The 20056-nt window shown below is 40.1% G+C and overlaps 1 protein-coding gene and 1 long non-coding RNA gene across 2 annotated transcripts in view; both read left to right on the top strand.

The window, feature by feature from the left end:
• The window catches only part of LOC120572634 (zinc finger protein 91-like), a 44155-nt gene extending 36224 nt beyond the window's left edge, over positions 1 to 7931 (top strand). The window contains exon 4 of the mRNA XM_039821954.1: positions 6481 to 7931. Within this exon, the coding sequence (XP_039677888.1) occupies positions 6481 to 7857 (1377 nt within the window). The 3' untranslated portion in view covers positions 7858 to 7931. The remainder of the gene's footprint in view (positions 1 to 6480) is intronic.
• Positions 7932 to 12465: 4534 nt separating this feature from the next.
• LOC120572968 lies at positions 12466 to 13266 on the top strand. Its single transcript, XR_005641537.1, has 3 exons — positions 12466 to 12630; positions 12763 to 12949; positions 13108 to 13266. It is a non-coding gene; the product is annotated as an uncharacterized LOC120572968 (long non-coding RNA).
• The last annotated feature ends 6790 nt before the right edge of the window (positions 13267 to 20056 follow it).

Below are 20056 nucleotides of genomic sequence, written 5' to 3'. Positions count from 1 at the left end.
GGCTTCTACTGATACAAAGCTTAATGCTAATCGGTGAAGTATCCCTTTTGAATAACCACTAGGCTGCAGTGTGTGTGTGAGTGTAAGTGTGTTGGGGGATGGTAGGCAGCAGACCAGACCACTGTGAGGCTTATGGAGGGGGGAGTAACACATGTCTCATGTTTTTCCCTGGGTAAGAGAGTCTGAACCCCATGAGTTCAACTTAGTTCTCTGGGTCTGAACACCAGGACCAACTTCTCCTCTTGTTGGCTGTTTCCTCCCCTCTCTTGTTGGCTGTTTCCTCTCCTCTCTTGTTGGCTGTTTCCTCTCTTCTTGATGGCTGTTTCTGAGAAGTAAAGCGTGGAAATCTTGTGGAGTCAACACGTTGGAAGAATCGGTGAGAAACGGAGAGTTTAACTGTTTGTTTAGAGCAGCTGCTTCATAAGAGTAGTGGTGGAGAGTATTTTACTCAACTGCTCTCTGCTTTAGGACAATTCAGAGGTACTATTACTTAAGTATTTCCATGTTATTCTACTGTATACTTACTACTTTGTAACTTTTCAGATTATTAAAACAAAAACATGGTCCCCAATGTGAAGAAAAACCTGGAAAAGAGCCACTTGATCAGCAGATAGTATATGAGTATAGTGATGTTCTAGTGTGGAGTGTCTCCTGTCTCATGGTGTGTCTCTGTGTGTTGATCAGCAGATAGTATATGAGTATAGTGATGTTCTAGTGTGGAGTGTCTCCTGTCTCATGGTGTGTCTCTGTGTGTTGATCAGCAGATAGTATATGAGTATAGTGATGTTCTAGTGTGGAGTGTCTCCTGTCTCATGGTGTGTCTCTGTGTGTTGACTTCACAGCTCATCTGTGGGACAAGACCCTTCTGACTTCAGGACGTCCGTCTGAATTAGTTCCCCCTGAAGAACAAGAATGAGTTCTCCACAAAAGGTGAGATCACTTTGACTCCAAGTGTTTGTAATAGTTTAGTCATTTTATGCTCCATGGATCTCCTCTTTACTTTAGATATCAACCTTAGTATTTCAACAGTTCAATCAAATGATAGCAAGAAAAAGAAGAATAGTTTCCCCAAAATAAACTGGAAGGCCACAACAATGCAGCATTAATATTGATTGATTGACATTATTATTACATATTGGATCATTTTCAGCATATTTAAAACGTATGTAAATTAGGGCTGTCCATCGATTAAAATATTTGATCATGATTAACCACATGACTGTCCATAGTTAACTCGTTATTAATCTCAAATTAATCACACATACTTTATCTGATAAAATATAAGATATACTTTTTTGTCCCCGAAGGGAAATTAGTTTTGTACTCTGTCGGTTCCACAGCTTTAGACAACTCAAAATACAGAAAATAAGCATCTCTCAAAACATAAGTCTCATCCAACACAAAACATGCTCTCATATACATTAGACAGGTACCTATATAGTAAGCACATTAACTACTCCTTTCATTGGCATTTTTTAATTGAACAACCCTGTTGGCTGCATTCTCCAAAATAGTTACAGTACAAGCCAAAAGTTTGGACGCACCTTCTCATTCAATGTGTTTCTTTATTTTGATGAATATTTACATTGTAGATTCTCATTGAAGGCATCAAAACTATGAATGAACACATATGGAATTATGTACTTAACAAAAATGTGTGAAATAACTGAAAACATGTCTTATATTTTAGATTCTTCAAAGTAGCCACCCTTTGCTTTTTTTGATAACTCTGCAAACCCTTGGTGTTCTCTCAATGAGCTTCATGAGGTAGTCACCTGAAATGGTTTTCACTTCACAGGTGTGCCTTGCCAGGGTTAATTAGTGGAATTTTCCCCTTATTATTAAAAAAGCAAAGGGTGGCTACTTTGAAGAATCTAAAATATGAGACATTTGTTCAGTTATTTCACACTTTTTTGTTAAGTACATAATTCCATATGTGTTCATTCATAGTTCTGATGCCTTCAGTGAGAATCTAGAATGTAAATAGTCATGAAAATAAAAAGGAAACGCATTGAATGAGAAGGTGTGTCCAAACATTTGGCCAGTACTGTAAGTGTAGCACAGCCCTTGCACAATAAGATATTGCACAACTAACATATTGCCCGACCCCAATAGCCTACGTACTGCACAAATGGAACAATGTGCTGACATAATGTTCAAACCAAATAGCCTATGTATTGCACACTAACATATTGCACAACCCCATAGCTTACGTTTTGCACAAATGACATAATGCACAACCCAAATAGCCTACATATGATGTAATGCACAACCCAAATAGCCTACATATGATGTAATGCACAACCAAAATAGTCTACGTATTGCACACTAACATATTGCACAACCCCAATTGCCCACATTTTGCACAACTGACATAATGCACAACCCAAATAGCTTACATATTGCACAAATGACACATTTCAACATAGCATTTGCAGTACACAATGACATTATGAACAATGTATCAGCCCATGTATTGCACCTCTAACATATTGCATAACCCCAATAACCTACTTATTGCACGATGACATAGTGCACAACCCAGCCAGCCTACATGTTATTGTTGATAAGCTTAATGGACACAGGCACAAATGAGTGTTTATGCAACACCATTATTTCCCATTTTTGACCCCCATAATCTTCACAGTGGTCTGTACCTGACAGGCAATCTGTGATTTGGACTGTACTGTCAGGTTAGCATACCAGGATGTGATAATGTATTTTAGAATACTCTCTAGTTTTGCATGATAGAACAACAACATAATTTTTTGTTTGACTCCATACACTCTAAGTCTTTGTAGAAAATGCATCCTCTGTTGAAGTCTAGAACAAAGAGTGTTCACGTGGTCCTTCCAGCTGAGTGCATTATCGATATATAAACAAATGTACTTGTAAGAGCTAACCTGAGTAATGAATAAGTTATTGATCACTACAGGCCTGGTGTCACCTATGGCCTTTGGGTCAAACACCATCTCCTCAGTCTTGGTCACATTTAGCACAAGATAGTTGTCGTCGCACCACTGGACAAAATCTTAAAATTTCTGTATGATACGCTGCTGGGCTTCTATCTTTGTGCATAACGCCGAGGATTGCTGTATCATCTGATAATTTTAATAGTATAATTGTCAGTGTGGAGTCTAGTGAAGTCGTTCGTATGCAATGTAAAGAGAACTGGAGAGCTGACACAGCCCTGAGGGGCACCAGTTCTGATTGGCCTGGGCTCCGTGAGAGCATTATTCACTCTGACCTGTTGAGTATAGTTTGTTAAAAAAACAACTAAAAGAGTTAACATTCATGTGTTTGAGTTTCTGAATGAGCATGTGAGGCTGCAGAGTGTTAAAAGCTAAACTGAAATCAACAAACAAAATGCGTACGTAGGCCTTGGGGGTCCTCAAGGTGTTAACTGACCAGATGTGAAATGCTGTTAATAGCATCTGTGCACCCTGCCTATAAGCAAACTTAAAAGGATCTAAAAACACACCAACATCTTACTTAAGAAATTACACCATTATCCTCTCAAGACATTTCATGACAATGGATGTCAGTGCCACAGGCATCATTATTCACCTTTGGGCAAGGTTTTGTAGGTACAGGTGTAATCTGTTTTAAATGTACTTTTAAAGGGATGTGTTTTTTGAACTTTGTAATGCTCAAGTGGTATTTGAGACTTAACGTTCTTCGGTGGTAACTCAGTTGACATCAACAGTTCATGCAAATACCAAAATGTCTTTTGGAGAGAACCATCTGGAAGGGTTTAGAAACTCATCTTGTCCTCCGTAAACACAATTCATTAGACCACAACATTGGTCTGCACCCCCCCAGCAGGCTTTAAATTCAGTGGAGGGTATGTTCACCTCTCTAGCCACGACTAGGGTTGGCTATCATTTGGGTTTTTACAGATGCCGGTAATACTTAAAAAAAGCACAAAAAGTGGCCGGGTGGGCTCAGTGGTTAGAGCAGGCGCACATATGTTTAGGGGTTTATGCCTCGACGCAGAAGTCGAGGGTTCGAGTCCGACCTGAGACGATTTCTTGTGTTTTCCCCCTCTCACTCCCCTTCCTCACTGTCCTGTCCATTCAAATTTTGTTTTTTAAAGCACAAAAAGACAGTCGGCAACATAAAACAACAATGACGGGTAACACTTTAAAATAAGGGTACATTTAATGCGTGATTTTGTTAATGTAGTGCTTGATGAACTATCACTAATGTACAAGGATTGATAGTATCTAATGCATGACTTAATGCAGGAACAACACGTTAATGCATAAATTAAGCTATTGAATCATCATGATTTGTCATTTATTAATGATTATCATGTCTTCTTCAAAATACTGATCAGTCACAGCAGTTGGCTAACCACCAGAATTTATTCACTGATCAGTCATACAAAGAGATACTGTCTTCTTATCTGTGGTTAGGCCCGGCGTCTCCTCCACATGTGGAATTATCATGAATCACGCATGACTTAATGCATGAAGAAGCATGATTTAATGCATGTAGTACTTTAGGAACTATCAGTGTACAAGGATTAACAGTATCCGACCTGCAGACAGCAGAGGAGCAGAAGAAACTAGCTGCACCTTCGCCAAAATGAAGACTTATAAACAAAAATTGCTAGTTAATTAGCCTGAGGTAAACGATAGCTATCAGTAAACAGAAGTGGCGGCTGGCATCTGGTGTGTCAGTGTGTGTTTGTGCGTGTGTATGTGTGTGTGTGTGTGTGTGGCGGCCTGCCCCTGTGAAGCTCTGACCTGTAGACAGCAGAGGAGCAGAAGAAAATAACTTTGCCTGAAACGACTGAAAAACAAAACTATTTTGGTAAAACATTTACTCGCCATGTGGCAGATAGCAACATAGAAATTGATAATGTATTAATTATATATTATTTAAATTTAATATTTAGTGTTTAATAAATAATTGTTAAATGTAGTACAGAGTCTATAGTCTATCGCACAAACACTCGATGAATGCTGCAAACATTTGACAGCCAGTACGAATTGCCTGGGAAAACATGCGTGTCACAAACGGCAATTCCACAACTGTCCATCAGCGTGAAAGACGACATACTAAAGAGATCAAAGACATATTGTGGATATTTAAAATGTCTTCCAGTTCCAGAGTTAAATATTATTTAGAAATAAAAGTTTATTGATCTTTAAACAGATGTACCTGCATTATTATGCCATTATTATTATATTTGATGAAAATGGTCTCAGAACGACAATATCATTTATCGCAATAATTTCGGGGACAATTTATCGTCCAGCAAAATTTGTTATTGTGACAGGCCTACCTCATACTCTGCTTCTGACTGGCTAGTAGTCCTTACCTAGGTACTGTCAGGGCACGCCCTCATACTCTGCTTCTGACTGGCTAGTAGTCCTTACCTAGGTACTGTCAGGGCACGCCCTCATACTCTGCTTCTGACTGGCTATTAGTCCTTACCTAGGTACTGTCAGGGCACACCCTCATACTCTGCTTCTGACTGGCTAGTAGTCCTTACCTAGGTACTGTCAGGGCACGCAATTTTGTAAAAGAAATCCCAACCCCAAATGGACGTGGCCAACATACGGTGATTAAGTTTCAATCAAGGGATGCGTGGATATGTAAAACATACTTTTTCAAACTCATCATGGGTTTTCTGATCGAACTGCTTGAAACTTTGCATTTAGCATCTTGAGATTGCTGAATTTTTGTAGCTAGAGACCCAAACAAACCTTACATATCTTGTCCAAATCAAATACTGTCAATGTGAATCCTGAGTTTTTTTTATCCCACTCTGAGACTTTGGCCATTAGGGTGTGCTACAGATACAAAACGTATATATCTCTATATGAACTGCACATGCGATATTTACCAAATTTGAATTGTTTGATCTAGGGCCACTCCTGAGGCCATGCATGCAGTGGTGTACTGATTGGATAAATTAGGCGTGGCCTAATACACCCCAAACAATTTATTGATCCTTTTAGGAACAAAAAAAACCAACTATGTCTTTTGAGCTTATCTTTTTGTCCTAGACGAAATGTCTTCAACAACCTTAAACCAAGTCCAGTTGCCCTTGATTTGAACCTTTCTTGGATACTATATCCTGGATGACTGAGAACCTTTTCATACATCGAAGCTCTTCTTTTAAACATCCATGATCATGACATTTGCTCCGGTGTTTGTCAGTGGCACCATTGGATCCTCAGCAGTTTTAATACATAGCACAGCAGAAAGCTCTGCTGCAACAAAAAGGGAGGCCACACATATATTAGTCAAAATTATTTTATTTATCACAAACTAACCAACACTGGATCTTACATTTCCCATAATGCAACTCGATAATGGGAATGTCGGCAGATAATTAAGAAATGTAATGCAGCAGTCAAACTATGTCCCATAGACATGCTCTAAATGTTGTTTCTATTGTAAGATAGGTCGCTACAGTATGGCACCTCACTAACTCACTCTCTCTGTTTTTCTGTCTGTTGATAGAAACCGAGAGGAAAAGGAGTCAAACGTCACCACTGTCACCACTGTGACAAATCCTTCACAACATCAGGATATTTAAAGATTCATCACAGAGTTCACACTGGAGAAAAGCCATACAGCTGTGATCAATGTGGGGCAACTTTCACACAACAGAGTAACCTAAAAACACATCAAAGCATTCACACTGGAGACAAACCTCACAGCTGTGATCAATGTGGGGCAGCTTTCACACTACAGAGACACCTAAAAAGCCATCAACGCATTCACACTGGAGAGAAGCCGTACAGCTGTGATCAATGTGGGGCAGCTTTCACACACCAGGTTGCCCTTAAAACACATCAACGCATTCATACTGGAGAGAAGCCGTATAGCTGTGATCAATGTGGGGCAGCTTTCACACGCCAGGATATCCTAAAAAACCATCAACGCATTCATACTGGAGACAAACCATACAGCTGTGATCAATGTGGGGCATCTTTCAGACAACAGAGTAACCTAGAAAACCATCGACGCATTCACACTGGAGAGAAGCCTTACAGCTGTGGTAAATGTGGGGCAGCTTTCACACAAAAGGGAGACCTTAAAACTCACCAGCGCATTCACACTGGAGAGAAGCCGTACAGCTGTGAACAATGTGGAGAAACCTTTTCTCAAAGTAGTAACCTGAAATCTCACCAGCGCATTCACACTGGAGAGAAGCCGTACAGCTGTAAACAATGTGGGGAAGCTTTTTCTCAAAGTGGTGCCCTTAAATCTCACCATCAGCGTATTCACACTGGACAGAAGCCGTACTGGTGTGAACAATGTGGGAAAACTTTTTCTCAGAGTGGTGAACTTAAATCTCACGAGCGCATTCACACTGGAGAGAAGCCGTACAGCTGTGAACAATGTGAGGAAACTTTTTCTCATGGTGGCAGCCTGAAATCTCACCAGCGCACTCACACTGGAGAGAAGCCGCACTGGTGTGAACAATGTGGAAAAACGTTTTCTCAGAGTATTGAACTTAAAGTACACCAACGTATTCACACTGGAGAGAAGCCCTACAGCTGTGAACAATGTGGGAAATTCTTTTCTCAGAGTAGTAACCTTAGATCTCACCAGCGCACTCACACTGGAGAAAAGCCGTACTGGTGTGAACAATGTGGAAAAACCTTTTCTCATAGTGAGAACCTTAAAAAACACCAGCGCATTCACACTGGAGAGAAGTCGTATAGCTGTGAACAATGTGGAAAAACATTTTCTCGTGGTGATACCCTTAAATCTCACCAGCGCATTCACACTGGAGAGAAGCCGTACAGCTGTGAACAATGTGGGAAAACGTTTTCTCAGAGTAGTCACCTTAAATCTCATCAACAGCGCTATCATACTGCCCCGTTGTGAACATGTTTCCTACGAGGCGGTTTAACAAGTTTAAAGGCTCGGACACACCAACCTGACAGCTAACCTTCGGCAGAAAAGGCAGTTGGACTGACTGCCTCCCCGAGTTGGTCAAAAAAGTTGGCAAATTGCAAAACACACTTGTCATTTTGGCCAGCCTTTTAAATCCAGCAACTACCATAGTATCGTATAATCAGACCACGCCCCAACCTCCCTTGATCTCTACTTTCGTGCTCACTCTAACCCCTTCAAGCAGTGGAGGTTTAATTCCTCTCTACTAGTGGAGGATTACTATAAGCGATTCTTATATATAATTATGTACTTCCCTTTACTTTGTTGAGAATTGCTCTCTAAACAAGGGTTAATACAGCACCTTAGTTCTTGTTTGTACAGCATTTTGGTCAGCTTAAACTGTGTTTAAATGTGTTCTAGAAATAAACTTTACTTACTTACTTTACAAGAAACAGGGTTTAGAGAGCAATTCTCAACAAAGTAAAGGGAAGTACATAATCCTTGTGTGGTCCTTCGGGTCACTGGGACCCGAAGGACCACACAAGGGTTAAACTCTCAAATCACTCTATTCTTTGAGCTGAATGACCTGTCGGACACAAACAGAGGCGTATTATGGGAGGCTTCTAAAGCTTGTGTCAGAGGATAGCTTATTTTCTTTGTTTCTAATTTAAAAAGAGGCGAAATGTCCTGAACGGCCGGAAATAAAGGACATCGATGTCAAACACACAGCTGGCCCAAACCCTATCCTTTACAGGGAACGTCTAACCCCCAATTTCCACTGGCTACGTAATGGCTACGTAACGGCTGCTGAACGGTGTCGGAGTCATCAGGTTTCCATTAAAGTCAATGTGTGTATTTCCACTGACTGCAGAATGGCTGCGTTCCGACTTCGGCACAGCTCCGGCGGTCCGCAGCAGATACACAGAGCTTCTATTTTTGCCGGACGCATTTACATCTCTGCTAGCCCGGAGACTGATCTTGTTCAACTGAAAGCTCTCCCACCCCCCCACACATGACCTTTGGATTAAAGAGGTGCTCGACAGTTTGAAGCTCAGATATTCTCTGAAAGGCTCTATCACGACATTCCTAGAGACATGGAACCCCTTCCTAGAACTCGTTCACTCCCTTACTTTATCTCCTGACTTGGAGGACTGAGCTCCTTCTGCACTGCTCTACTTGATGCCAACTGCATTGCTATTTGTACTCATTGTTAATATGCAGGCCACAAGAAGTAATTAGGTTTTGTTGTTGTTGGGTCACTTTTACTCATGACATGCTAACTGGCAACATTGGATTCCATTCACTATGCTAAGCTAAGCTAGCGCCGGCACTACCGGACTAAGACAATGCATACACTGAGACAAAAATGCTTTTGCCCACCTATCTACATTTAGGGGAGACGGTGAATAACCCTATTTCAACAAACAGTGGCGTGTTCCCATTATTTGTTTTTTTCTGCATTATACATATTCTTTTATTCTTACTTGTAGTATAACATCTTTTCTTACTTTGTGGACGTTTCATTTAATAATCAGTATCTTACATTTAATATTAACTCTTTGTATTTTCTGTCTCTGAATGTGGTTTAAGATCTGTTGAGTTTTGTTCACTGTAAAAACGAGAACTTGAACTTGAAAATCTTTGATTTTCAATGAAATTGAAGAAATAAATATGTAATGACATTGTCAACTTTGTTAAAGGAATTACTTCAACTAATTGTATTAATTTTCTTGTGATAAGTTGTTCTCACTGCAAAATGTCTGGTGGCGCAACTTTGAAATTGTAGTTGGACTCAAGTTGAGGCCAGGTCAAGTACTCTGTGCATGCTTCTTGCTAAGAACAGGGTTTCCTGAGCAGTTCTGCAGGGGTTTTCATAGACGACTTCTGGTTCTGCTGGAAACTCTGAACACAAACAAACAACTTCAAACATATTTGACAGATTTATTTAATCAGATCTTCTTGTTCTCTTTAGTGTTTGTGTTTAAACTCTAAATGTTTGACAAGTTGTTCTGCGATCGCAATACAAGCATCACCAGGTATGTATTGGAACAAAAAGACATTGTAGTGAACACATAAGTCACAAAGATTAATCAGAAGATCAGCTGTTCCTCTTGATCTGTTTGGTCCGATCACTATTGTCCGTAACTGACACCTTCAGTTCCTCTCACTGCAGCTCAATGGCTCTCTGCAAAGGACAATCATGATGATAAGTGATGTAGAAGTCCAGTTAGTGTAATGCTACTGCAGTACATAATACAAAAATAGTATTTCATAAAAAAATATTAATTATCAGGATACAGGAAGTCTGATTCAAACAAAAGTTTAAATTGACAGTTTGGCGGTGTTTTGGTCCAAAAACTGGACTTTGGAGGGATGGGTTTATATTTTTTAAGTTTTTATAGTTTTTTGTTTTTTATGTTTTAAATCTATTTTATGTATATCTATCTTCACCTATCACTGAATAAATTTACCCAGCATGCCCTTCGAGGGTTTCCTTAGTATTTCTTTTTTTACTTAATATTTCATAAATGTAACATTGTTGTTTTTAAAATGTGCTTGCTTGCTAAATAAATGAATAAATAAATAAAGGTATTTCCTTGATTAATCTCTTGGTAGATAAAATGTGATTATTATTATTATTATTATTATTACTATTATTTGAAGAGTAACAGGTTTTATATTATTATTAGAGATGTCAGTAACAGGTTTTATATTATTATTAGAGATGTTGGTAACAGGTTTTATGTTATTATTAGAGATGTCAGTAATAGGTTTTATGTTATTAGGTGTTAACTCTATACATTTAACAAATAGACATGTAGTAGTAAACATTCAGTAGACAAATAGTAAAATAGACCCATACTGTACAATGGAGACAACAATATACAAATATCAACATAATATACAAAAATACAAATAAGACATAAAATCAAGACAAGCACACATGGAGTGGGATGTAAAGTGCAAAACGTAATAGTGCAAAGTAGTGTGCAAGATGCATATTGGAATGATACGTATGTATTGTGTAGAGAAGTGGGTGAATGACCAAAGTGGGGATGACCCCACTCATCCGCAGTTCAGTAGAGTGATGGCAGTGAGAAAGAAGCTGTTCTTATGTCTGGTTGTTTTTGTGAGCAGGGATCTTTAGTGCCTGCCAGAGGGGGGGAGGTTATAGAGAGTGTGTGCAGGATGTGTGGGGTCTTTGGTGATGTTCTCTGCCCCCTTCCTGCTCCTACCAGTGTACAAGTCCTGGAGGGAGGGCAGGAGGGCACCATTGATTTTTTTCAGCAGTCCAAATTATGTGTTGTAATCCGCGTTCATCCTGTTTTGTGGCTGCCCCAAACCAAACGATGAAGGATGTGCAGAGGATGGATTCAATGTCAGCAGTGTAGAAGACCAGCACCTCTTGTGTAGGGCTGTAACGATGTGAGAAGGCAGAATCGCGACATAGCCCTTCCAACTCCCAGAGTTATCCTCCCTGTCCAGATCACAAGATCAAATCGCAAGTTGCATTTTAAGCTCCTCTTTTTTCTGCTTGTGGAGAGCTATGATACACATGCAACTAAATTATATTCATGAGGACCGGCGAATTAAATCTGCTGTCCAAGAGTATACCAGGCAGACACACAGCTGATAACCTGCAGGCTCAGACATTCACGCCACGGGCCGCTGTGGACTTGTGTCGGTCCTGCAAGTGGTTTCAGGAAAGTGGCTGCATGTGTCCGACAATGCACAGAACATTAACACCAGTACACGCTTACACCCCGCTAACACAGAACGTTTAGGGAACGTTGGGGAACGTTAGTTTTTGGTTCTCTAAAGGTTAGTTCGAACCAAACCAAAAACTAACGTTTAGGGAACGTTCCCTCATGGTTATAACGTTCCCTAAACGTTAGGGGAACTAACCAATGGGAACATTCTCCTGTGGTTGTTCTGAGTGCGGTTTTGAAAATGTTTATTTTTACCAGCTCCATTTAAGTTTTTGAAGTAGCCTAGCAGTCACTTGATTTAGATTCACGCAAAAATAAGATAAACAACAAAGCAAGAGAATATAATTATTTTTAGGCTGATAACAATTTTGTTAAAAACAATACTTTTGTGCTTGATTTCGTTTTTTTAACTGTAGGTGAAGATACTTAAAAAAAGAATCTATCAATAGAACGATTTTCACAACTAAGAAAATTCACTTCTTTCATTTCTAACAAGTGTCTCAGTCCAGTGTACAAATCCTACCGTTACACCCCCACGCCAGTAGGGGAAGACCGTGCCTCTGCTCTCAGGTGACCGATTCAAGTCCTGTCCTGACTTCCGTTTACAACACTGGTACACACACCTGGCTAACAGGACAGACAAAAGATCCATTCGCTTGGTCCCAAATTCGAACTGAAATACTGCCATTGACTAAAACCTATGCTGACTACACTTCACCGACGGTGTTATAACGCAAGGTAGGACGAAGATACCAAGAAGGACATTGTCGGCTGTCAACAGTAAAGACTTTCCTCCGCTCAAGACTGCTAGCCATGGATGTATTAACAGAAGCTCTATTCACAAAACTGCAGGCTAACCTAGGATAACATAATGATTACACTTCCTTGGTTGTCTAAATACATCCATCGTTTATTTAGATAATCATGGTAAGACCTTAAGTACAGACTACATTATTTACACTTCATATATTCTTTTTGCAATCAGTACAAATTGTATGGTCTTTTATTTCAGATGAATCCATTCCACAAGCAAGAAAGCATTTCAGGACAGAGCGTAAGTTAACATTTATGCATGCATTTAAGAAACCAGTCTTATTTCCTACCATGGAACTACTGAAATTCAACCTGGTGCATATCACGTGACTGTTATAATGTATAACAACTAAAACCATTAATTATTCCATAGCCATGAGGACCTCCATTACCCGCATGGCACAGCGGATGGACACATTTGAGGAAAAGATGGATGAGCTGCTCATGCTCTTAAGGAGCTCCCAGTCACCTCCCTCTGCTCCAGTCGATGACGTGTTGCTGTCGCCCTGCTCAACAGTCATCGAGCTGCAGGAGTTCAACAGGAGAGGAGGAACAAAATGGTAATTAAGTGGCCCTACCCTGCCCTAAGATAACACTATATGATTGCATAAATTAAAATATCATTATAACTGAACTGACTTCTCTTACAAAATGAGATTGTACAAGCTCTCCACTTTGTTCTACATGTGTAATTTGTATTTCTATATTTGTTTTACAGCAACTTTTTCTGACAACCTTTCAACCAATGACGTTGTAAAACCGTATAGCCTGCAGGGCAGAAAGACAAAGGCCTTCCAGGGCCTGACAATCTGCAGGGTTATAACAGGCAGGTGTTATTTTATTGTTCACATCAGTATTATGCGTAGCTTGGCTGATAAGGGGTTTTAATTTGACTTGTAACGTTGCTTCTTCTTGCTACTCTAGCGGCCTCTCAGAAAAACTGCAGCAGACGTGGAGGACCCCCCAGTGCTCCCCCTCACAATATCCAACAGCCTAGTGTCAAAGGTCGACTCATTCAAGTTTCTGGGCTCCATCATTTCCCAGGACCTGAAGAGGGAGTCCAACATCCTTAAAAAGGCTCTGCAGAGGATGTACTTCCTACAGCAACTGCGGAAGCATGGCCTACCACAAGAGCTATTGCTCATCTTCTACACTGCTGCCATCCTCCTGCCTCCTCCCCTCTGGCAGGCGCTACAGATCCGTGCACACAAACAACCAGACACAAGAACAGCTTCTTTCCCTCTGCCATCACTCTCCTGAACTGCTGATAAGTGGGCTCATCCCCACTTTGGCCATTCACCTACACATTACATACTTTATCATTCCAATAAGCATCTTGCACACTACATTTCTGCCCTGCAAAGGCAAAAGACCTTAACTTGCTATTGTGGAACTGAGAAAAATGACTTTAAAGTTTCTGTTTGTCCAGACAAAAGTAGTATAGGTAAAATTCCCAAAATTTGACAACTAGTTGCTATAATTAAGAAATGTTTGTATGCAAAAAATCTTGAGCTCAAAATTGACCTTTGATCCTTGTTTGGCAGTTCCTGTACTCTTCCTTTGTATCATGTGTCAAAAACAAGGAGTCATGCAAAGGCAAAAGGCAGTAACTGACATATAATCAATATTTGCTTGCTGTTCACCATACTTCCATCCATTATAAGAACACCTAACCAAGGTCTAGTCATCATGGTATTTGTTTTAAATTATATAGAAAACCTTTGCTTGTTCCTATTTACTGCTATAATGATCTGGATAGTGTGGCAACACTAACACAGTTTAACAGTATGACAGATAAGTAACTTTGCAGTACAGTAAGAAAAAATGCAAGAAGTATTTTCTCAATAAAGATAATTTAATTATAATTGAATACAAAGGTATATTTATTGTTTAACAATAAATACATAATGTCTAACACTAAGGGCCACCAAACTGCTTAAGATGCACAGTCAACAAGCTCGACTTGGATTACTACTTTTTAATTCTGAGATAACATTTAGGTTAGCATACTTTGTACAGGCGTTAGCAATAACTAGCTTAGTGCTTTTATGGATTTATGGATGTGTGAGATTTGACACCTGCAAGAAGGAAATATGGCTCAAACACGTATGGATTGTTGTGGATACAGCAGATGACGTGCATTGCTATGGATTATATCTTCCATGGATTATATCGGAAAGTAGGCTATGACGAACCTAGAGTACAGTAAGGTCACGGCGGTACAGTAACCTCTCTCTTGATGCCTGGCTAAACAAAGTCCGAACACTCAACTTCAGCGTGCAGAGATCCGTAACAGCTGTTACGGCGTTGTGCTGTGGTTTCTCGTATGGTTTTGGATGTTACGGTTGTCTTTATTTTCTTGTTAAAACAATGAAATTGACTCACGATATTTATTCACATGATAAAGGAGGTCTCAAATACCCCAAAAGTGACATTAACTCATTTTTGCCCAAACATGTTTTTCTTTTGTAGGGCAGATTTGCATTCTGCATTTATACAATATATTGTGTTAATGTGCCTATATGTATGTTGTCTCTCTTGTGCAGTATGTGTCTATATGGCAAATAAAACGGATTCTTATATAAAAGTTTTTTTTGTTTTTTTTTTGGTACCATGGTTGTTAGTTTTTTAAAGGTTATGGGATTGTAAAAAATAACGTTAGAGGAATGTTCCATAAAGGTTGCAACGGTAGGGGAACGTTCTCTAAAGGTTGCAACGTTAGGGGAACGTTAGGGGAACGTTCTCTAAAGGTTGCAACGTTAGGGGAACGTTCTCTAAAGGTTGCAACGTTAGGGGAACGTTCTCTAAAGGTTGCAACGTTAGGGGAACGTTAGGGGAACGTTCTCTAAAGGTTGCAACATTAGGGGAACGTTCTCTAAAGGTTCTCTAAAGGTTCAGAGAACGTTCGATGTAACCAAAAACAACGTTCCCAGAACGTTCAACCAACTTTCCATAATAACCAAAACACAACCAAAACCTAACCAAACCTAACCTTCAGGGAACGTTCGCACAACCAAAAACTAACGTTCCCAGAACTTTCTGGGAACCAAAAATTGTTAGCTGGGCAGCTGTCTGTGGAAAGTTTGTCAGAGCTTTATGGACAGGTGAAATTATACTTTGTTTCCTGTGCTTTCTTTTCTCTCTGACTAGCCAATTAATTAGCATGCGTTAGCAGTAAACATAAGGTAGGCTGGTGGTTGGTGTGTGCGCCACTATTTATGCGTTTGTGTGTCAGCCCCAGGGTTCGTACAGGTGCTTGAAATCCTTGAAAATGCTTGAATTTTGATGTTGTGTTTTCAAGGTTTCAAAAGTGCTTGAATTTTGAATAAAATGCTTGAAAATGCTTGAAATTGTAACTGTATTTCTTTCACAACAAATACCTAACTTACTGAATAGTTTGTTTATTAGATGGAGAAATAAAATGTTGGAGAAAATTAAAACTGCTCGCTTGTGCATGTGTGACTACTATCTGCCACCACGCCAAGACCCGCCCTAGGAAGCAGCTCGATTGGTTGGGGTAAGGCATTTTCACCTGAGTAGTTAAGGTTAGGATAGCCGATTGGTCACGGTTACGCTACCTTGCGTAAGCATCATGGACACCTGGCCATTAAAGGGCAGGTCTTGGCGTGGCCATAGTGGGATTCGTAATGTTGCTGCCGGCAGGTTGTCGTTTCAATGAACGTTTCCTGGAAGATGAAAAATACAAATTATGGATTAAACGAGGACAAACCCTACGAGTTTCCTCTTGTAAAGTCTGCAAAAAAGACGTGCAGCTTTTCACAATGGGCGAGTCTGTGCTCTCGAGTCACCTGAAGTAAGTTTCAAGTAGGCAAACTGTAGCCTACTGTACATGTTAGTGCCAGTTAGCGCCGATTTGTTGACGCTAGTAACTTCTAGCTAGGAATTCACAGGCTAAGTGACTGAGAGTACTTGGTGTGATAATGTGATGTTAGTATTGCATGTCCGTTATGGCACGTTCATTTGTGGAATATGCAGTGAACATAGCCAAAGTTACATCACAGTAACTGTAACGTTACTACCCGCAAATTAAAACCTACAAACGTTATCCCGGTGCATAACAATCATTGATTGCTGAACAGAAATCGTGTCAGATGGAGTGTCATACAAGTAGCCTACTGTAAGGTTGAGGATGGCCATATGCAATATTTACACTGCTCTATTCCAGTAGATAAATGTATATGTCTTGGCAATGAAGTAAAAAACAATTTCAATTAATACAGGCTATTTACCAGGCAGGTGCACTATCAGAGTCTTCTGGGTAATAATGGAATTACAGGTTGTTGTTGTTTCACTGTCTCAGATTTTGTTCAAACCTTGTCTATATCAAGAATATGTCCCTAAACCAAGGCCTGTAAAATATTTCTGTTCAAATCCTATGTCTTCATATTTTCAGCCCTTGAAATTACTTCAGTTTTACAGCCTGAAAATCACATTATCTGGGAAGCAATATTTGGACATTAAAAGTGCTCTAAGTGATGTGCCGCGTTTTTTAGGCTACATTTTTCGTCACATACAGCAAACATCTCCTCACTATCCGCTGGTTGAGCCATCACTGCAGCAGCGTTAGCATGTACAGTAGGCTACTTCCACAATGCGTATTCATGACTCAACCAGCTCCTTCTTGTCGGTTATTGGCTGGAACACTGTTTGTTATGGTTTGTTGTGCAAGTTGGCACAGTTTGTTTTTGTTACCGTTTGTGGAGCCTGGGCTGTCAACAGAGAGCGCATTTTTTTACAGTGTGTTCAGGGGACAGGCAGCTAGCAGATAGTGAGGAGATGTTTTTTACAGTGTGTTCAGGGGACAGGCAGCTAGAAGATAGTGAGGAGATGCTTGCTGTATGTGAAAAAAAATGTTGTAGCCTAAAAAAAGCGTCACATCACTCAGAGCACCTCTAAGTCATAGGCAGCCAAACTTTGTAGGGTGGAAGACAAACATGTCAATATGACTGAACCATTAAAAGTTTGTACGGCATGCCCTAGATTTGGAAAAAAAGTGTAAAAGGACATTAAGGGTAGCATAAACTTTGAGCAAAATCTAAGGGGGTGCACCAACTGTTCCTGGATTGTGACCCAGAATGACCCAGCTGCATCTGGCTCAGATCCTCCCACTCAGTGCTCCTCTCCGTAGCTGTCTTACTGTATGGTATGTTAGGAACCACGAAGAGAAGGTAATAATTCAGGGTTAGTGAAGTGAACCTGTCGAGTGATTTTGTTTGTGGTAATTGTTTTTACATTGACTCAGGCAGGTTAGATAGCAAAGTCTACTTAGACAGTGATACATTTTGAAAAATAAAACTTGTGTTTTGCTTAAATATCTGATCCTTCTGCTATTACGAAACACCATTTTGGCTGTTTATAGTATTATGTCTTTTAATGTGACAAAAACACTAAATAATAATTTTTACTATGTATTGGTATATATTTTACAGTGGTGTAAGGTGCTGGAAAAAGCTTTAAAATGGACCTTGAAAGTGCTTGAAAGTGCTTGAATTTGACCTTGGAAAACGTGTACGAAACCTACAGCTGGCCGCCACATTTGTCAACTGGCGAGTGTTAATTTTGGACCCTGAACAGTACAGTGAAAGAGTAGCCAGTTAATTTACTAACTTGATTGAAGAAGAATTTTCAACATGCTCGAATCAACTCCAGAATGGAGTTTAGTTCTGTTTGTTTTTCAGCAGTATTTTGTTACAAGGAAAACAGAAGTCTTATAGCTTTGGCAATTCATTTATTTTAATTAGGTATACTTTTAATAATTTGCATAGTCAATATTGTTCTTTGGTAAGCAGATATATGCAGGTTTGGTGTATCGTTCATTGCATCATCCACTGACCTTTTTGCCCTGTAGGCAAACTGCAGGGGGTCCAGCTGGTGACCTGTGATGATTTTGAGGTGGGTCAGCACCAGGCGTTCAAAGGACTTCATAGCGACTGAAGTCAAAGCCACAGGGATGGAGGGTTTCTTGGGGACTGGGGTGATGGTGGAGCTTTTGAAGCATGAGGGGACTTCACACAGCTCCAGTGATCTGTTGAATAGTTGTGTGAAATTGGTGCTAACTGGACAGCACAGGCCTTGAGACAAGAGGTTGTTAACACCATCAGGGCCTGGTGCTTTATTGACATTTTGCCTTTGAAAGAGGCGGCAGACATCCTGTTCACATATGATGAGTGTGGATTGAGTATCTGGGGGGGAGGTAGCCAGGTGAGTGGTGGGGGCTGCAGTTGGTCTGGAGTGGGGGAGGGGTGTGAGTGTTTCCCTCTCACACCTGCAGTAGAAGGCATTCAGGTCATCACCAAGGCCATTGATAGCCTCAGCAGTGGGGGATGGTCTCTTATTGCTGGTGATGTCTTGAAGCCACAGTCCTGCAGAGTCGTTGGCTGAAAACCGGATTTTCAACTTTTCTTCCTTCTAGCTGCTCTGATCTCCTTGGTCAGTGTTTTGTACAGAGTCCTGTCTCCGTTGCTGTAGACCTCCTCCTTTGCCTGGCTGGGTTGGCTCAGTCTTGCAGTGAACCATGGTTTATTGTTGTTGAAGATGTGGAAAGTCTTTGCTGGCACACACACACTCCTTCACAAAAACTAATGTAGGGTGTCACAGAGTCAGTAAGTTCGTCCAGGTCACCTGTGGCTTCTTCAAAAACACTCCAGTCTGTACAGTCTAAACAGTCCTGCAGCTCCTCCTTCACTTCTTCTACTTCCAGTCACAAACAAGATCCTACCATGTGGGGGTCAATTCTTCACAAGCTACAGGAATAAACATCCTTTTGTTCTAATCTAGTCTGGTCGCCAGCAGGGGTCGGCTCCAAGACGGCTCCTAAACTTAGGAGAGCAGACAGACATGGTTTAATTCACATGAAGAAGCTCATTTTTACTGCTCAAGTGGAATCAGTATGAAAGAGAAGGATATTGATTGGGTTGCATTTTTCCTGTCTAAACCAGCTGCAGTGTATATTGTGAATACATAAAAACATAAAAGTACATTGATATCAAAGATCAGCATTGTTATAATAATATTCTGACTAAACTTAGAACTTACTGACCGATACCAGTCTGTGATGCACTCAACATCCTCTGAACTATCAGTCAAAATAATTCATAATTACTGCATTTTGTTAAGCTCAGAAATTAGGTATAATGTCAGATAATTTAGGTGTATTAACTATGTATAAAAAGCTTTGAAAAAAGAGACAAAAACATATAAAAAAAAGCACCTAAAGCATAGAAAAAAGCTCTGAAAACATTTAAAATGTTGACCCAGAAGGACAACTGTCTGTTAAATGATTAAGTAAATAAAACTCTTATTTCCAGACATTTCCAGCCCAGTACTAATGTCTCCTCCAGGTTGATGACAGAAGAGCCACTGAGTCAGAGCCAGGACACCAGTGCAAAAATCATCATTTTGCATCATCGGAGGCTTTTTTATTCATTTTTTTGTTTTATGTTTTGTTTTTTTGGCTGTACTCTCTAGCCTCTGGCCAGAAAAGCCTTGGATGACGCAAAATGACAATTTTTGCATCATCAGAGTTTTTTTTTCCAGACACACGATACAGAGAAATCTAGTCTCATTGGGGGATGCACGGCCGGCCATTCAAAAACACTACTGGGCTTCTACTGATACAAAGCTTAATGCTAATCGGTGAAGTATCC

This window comes from Perca fluviatilis, chromosome 14 (genome assembly GCF_010015445.1).
Source record: "Perca fluviatilis chromosome 14, GENO_Pfluv_1.0, whole genome shotgun sequence".
Classification (NCBI taxonomy): domain Eukaryota; kingdom Metazoa; phylum Chordata; class Actinopteri; order Perciformes; family Percidae; genus Perca; species Perca fluviatilis.
This window is presented reverse-complemented; position numbering and strand designations above follow the sequence as displayed.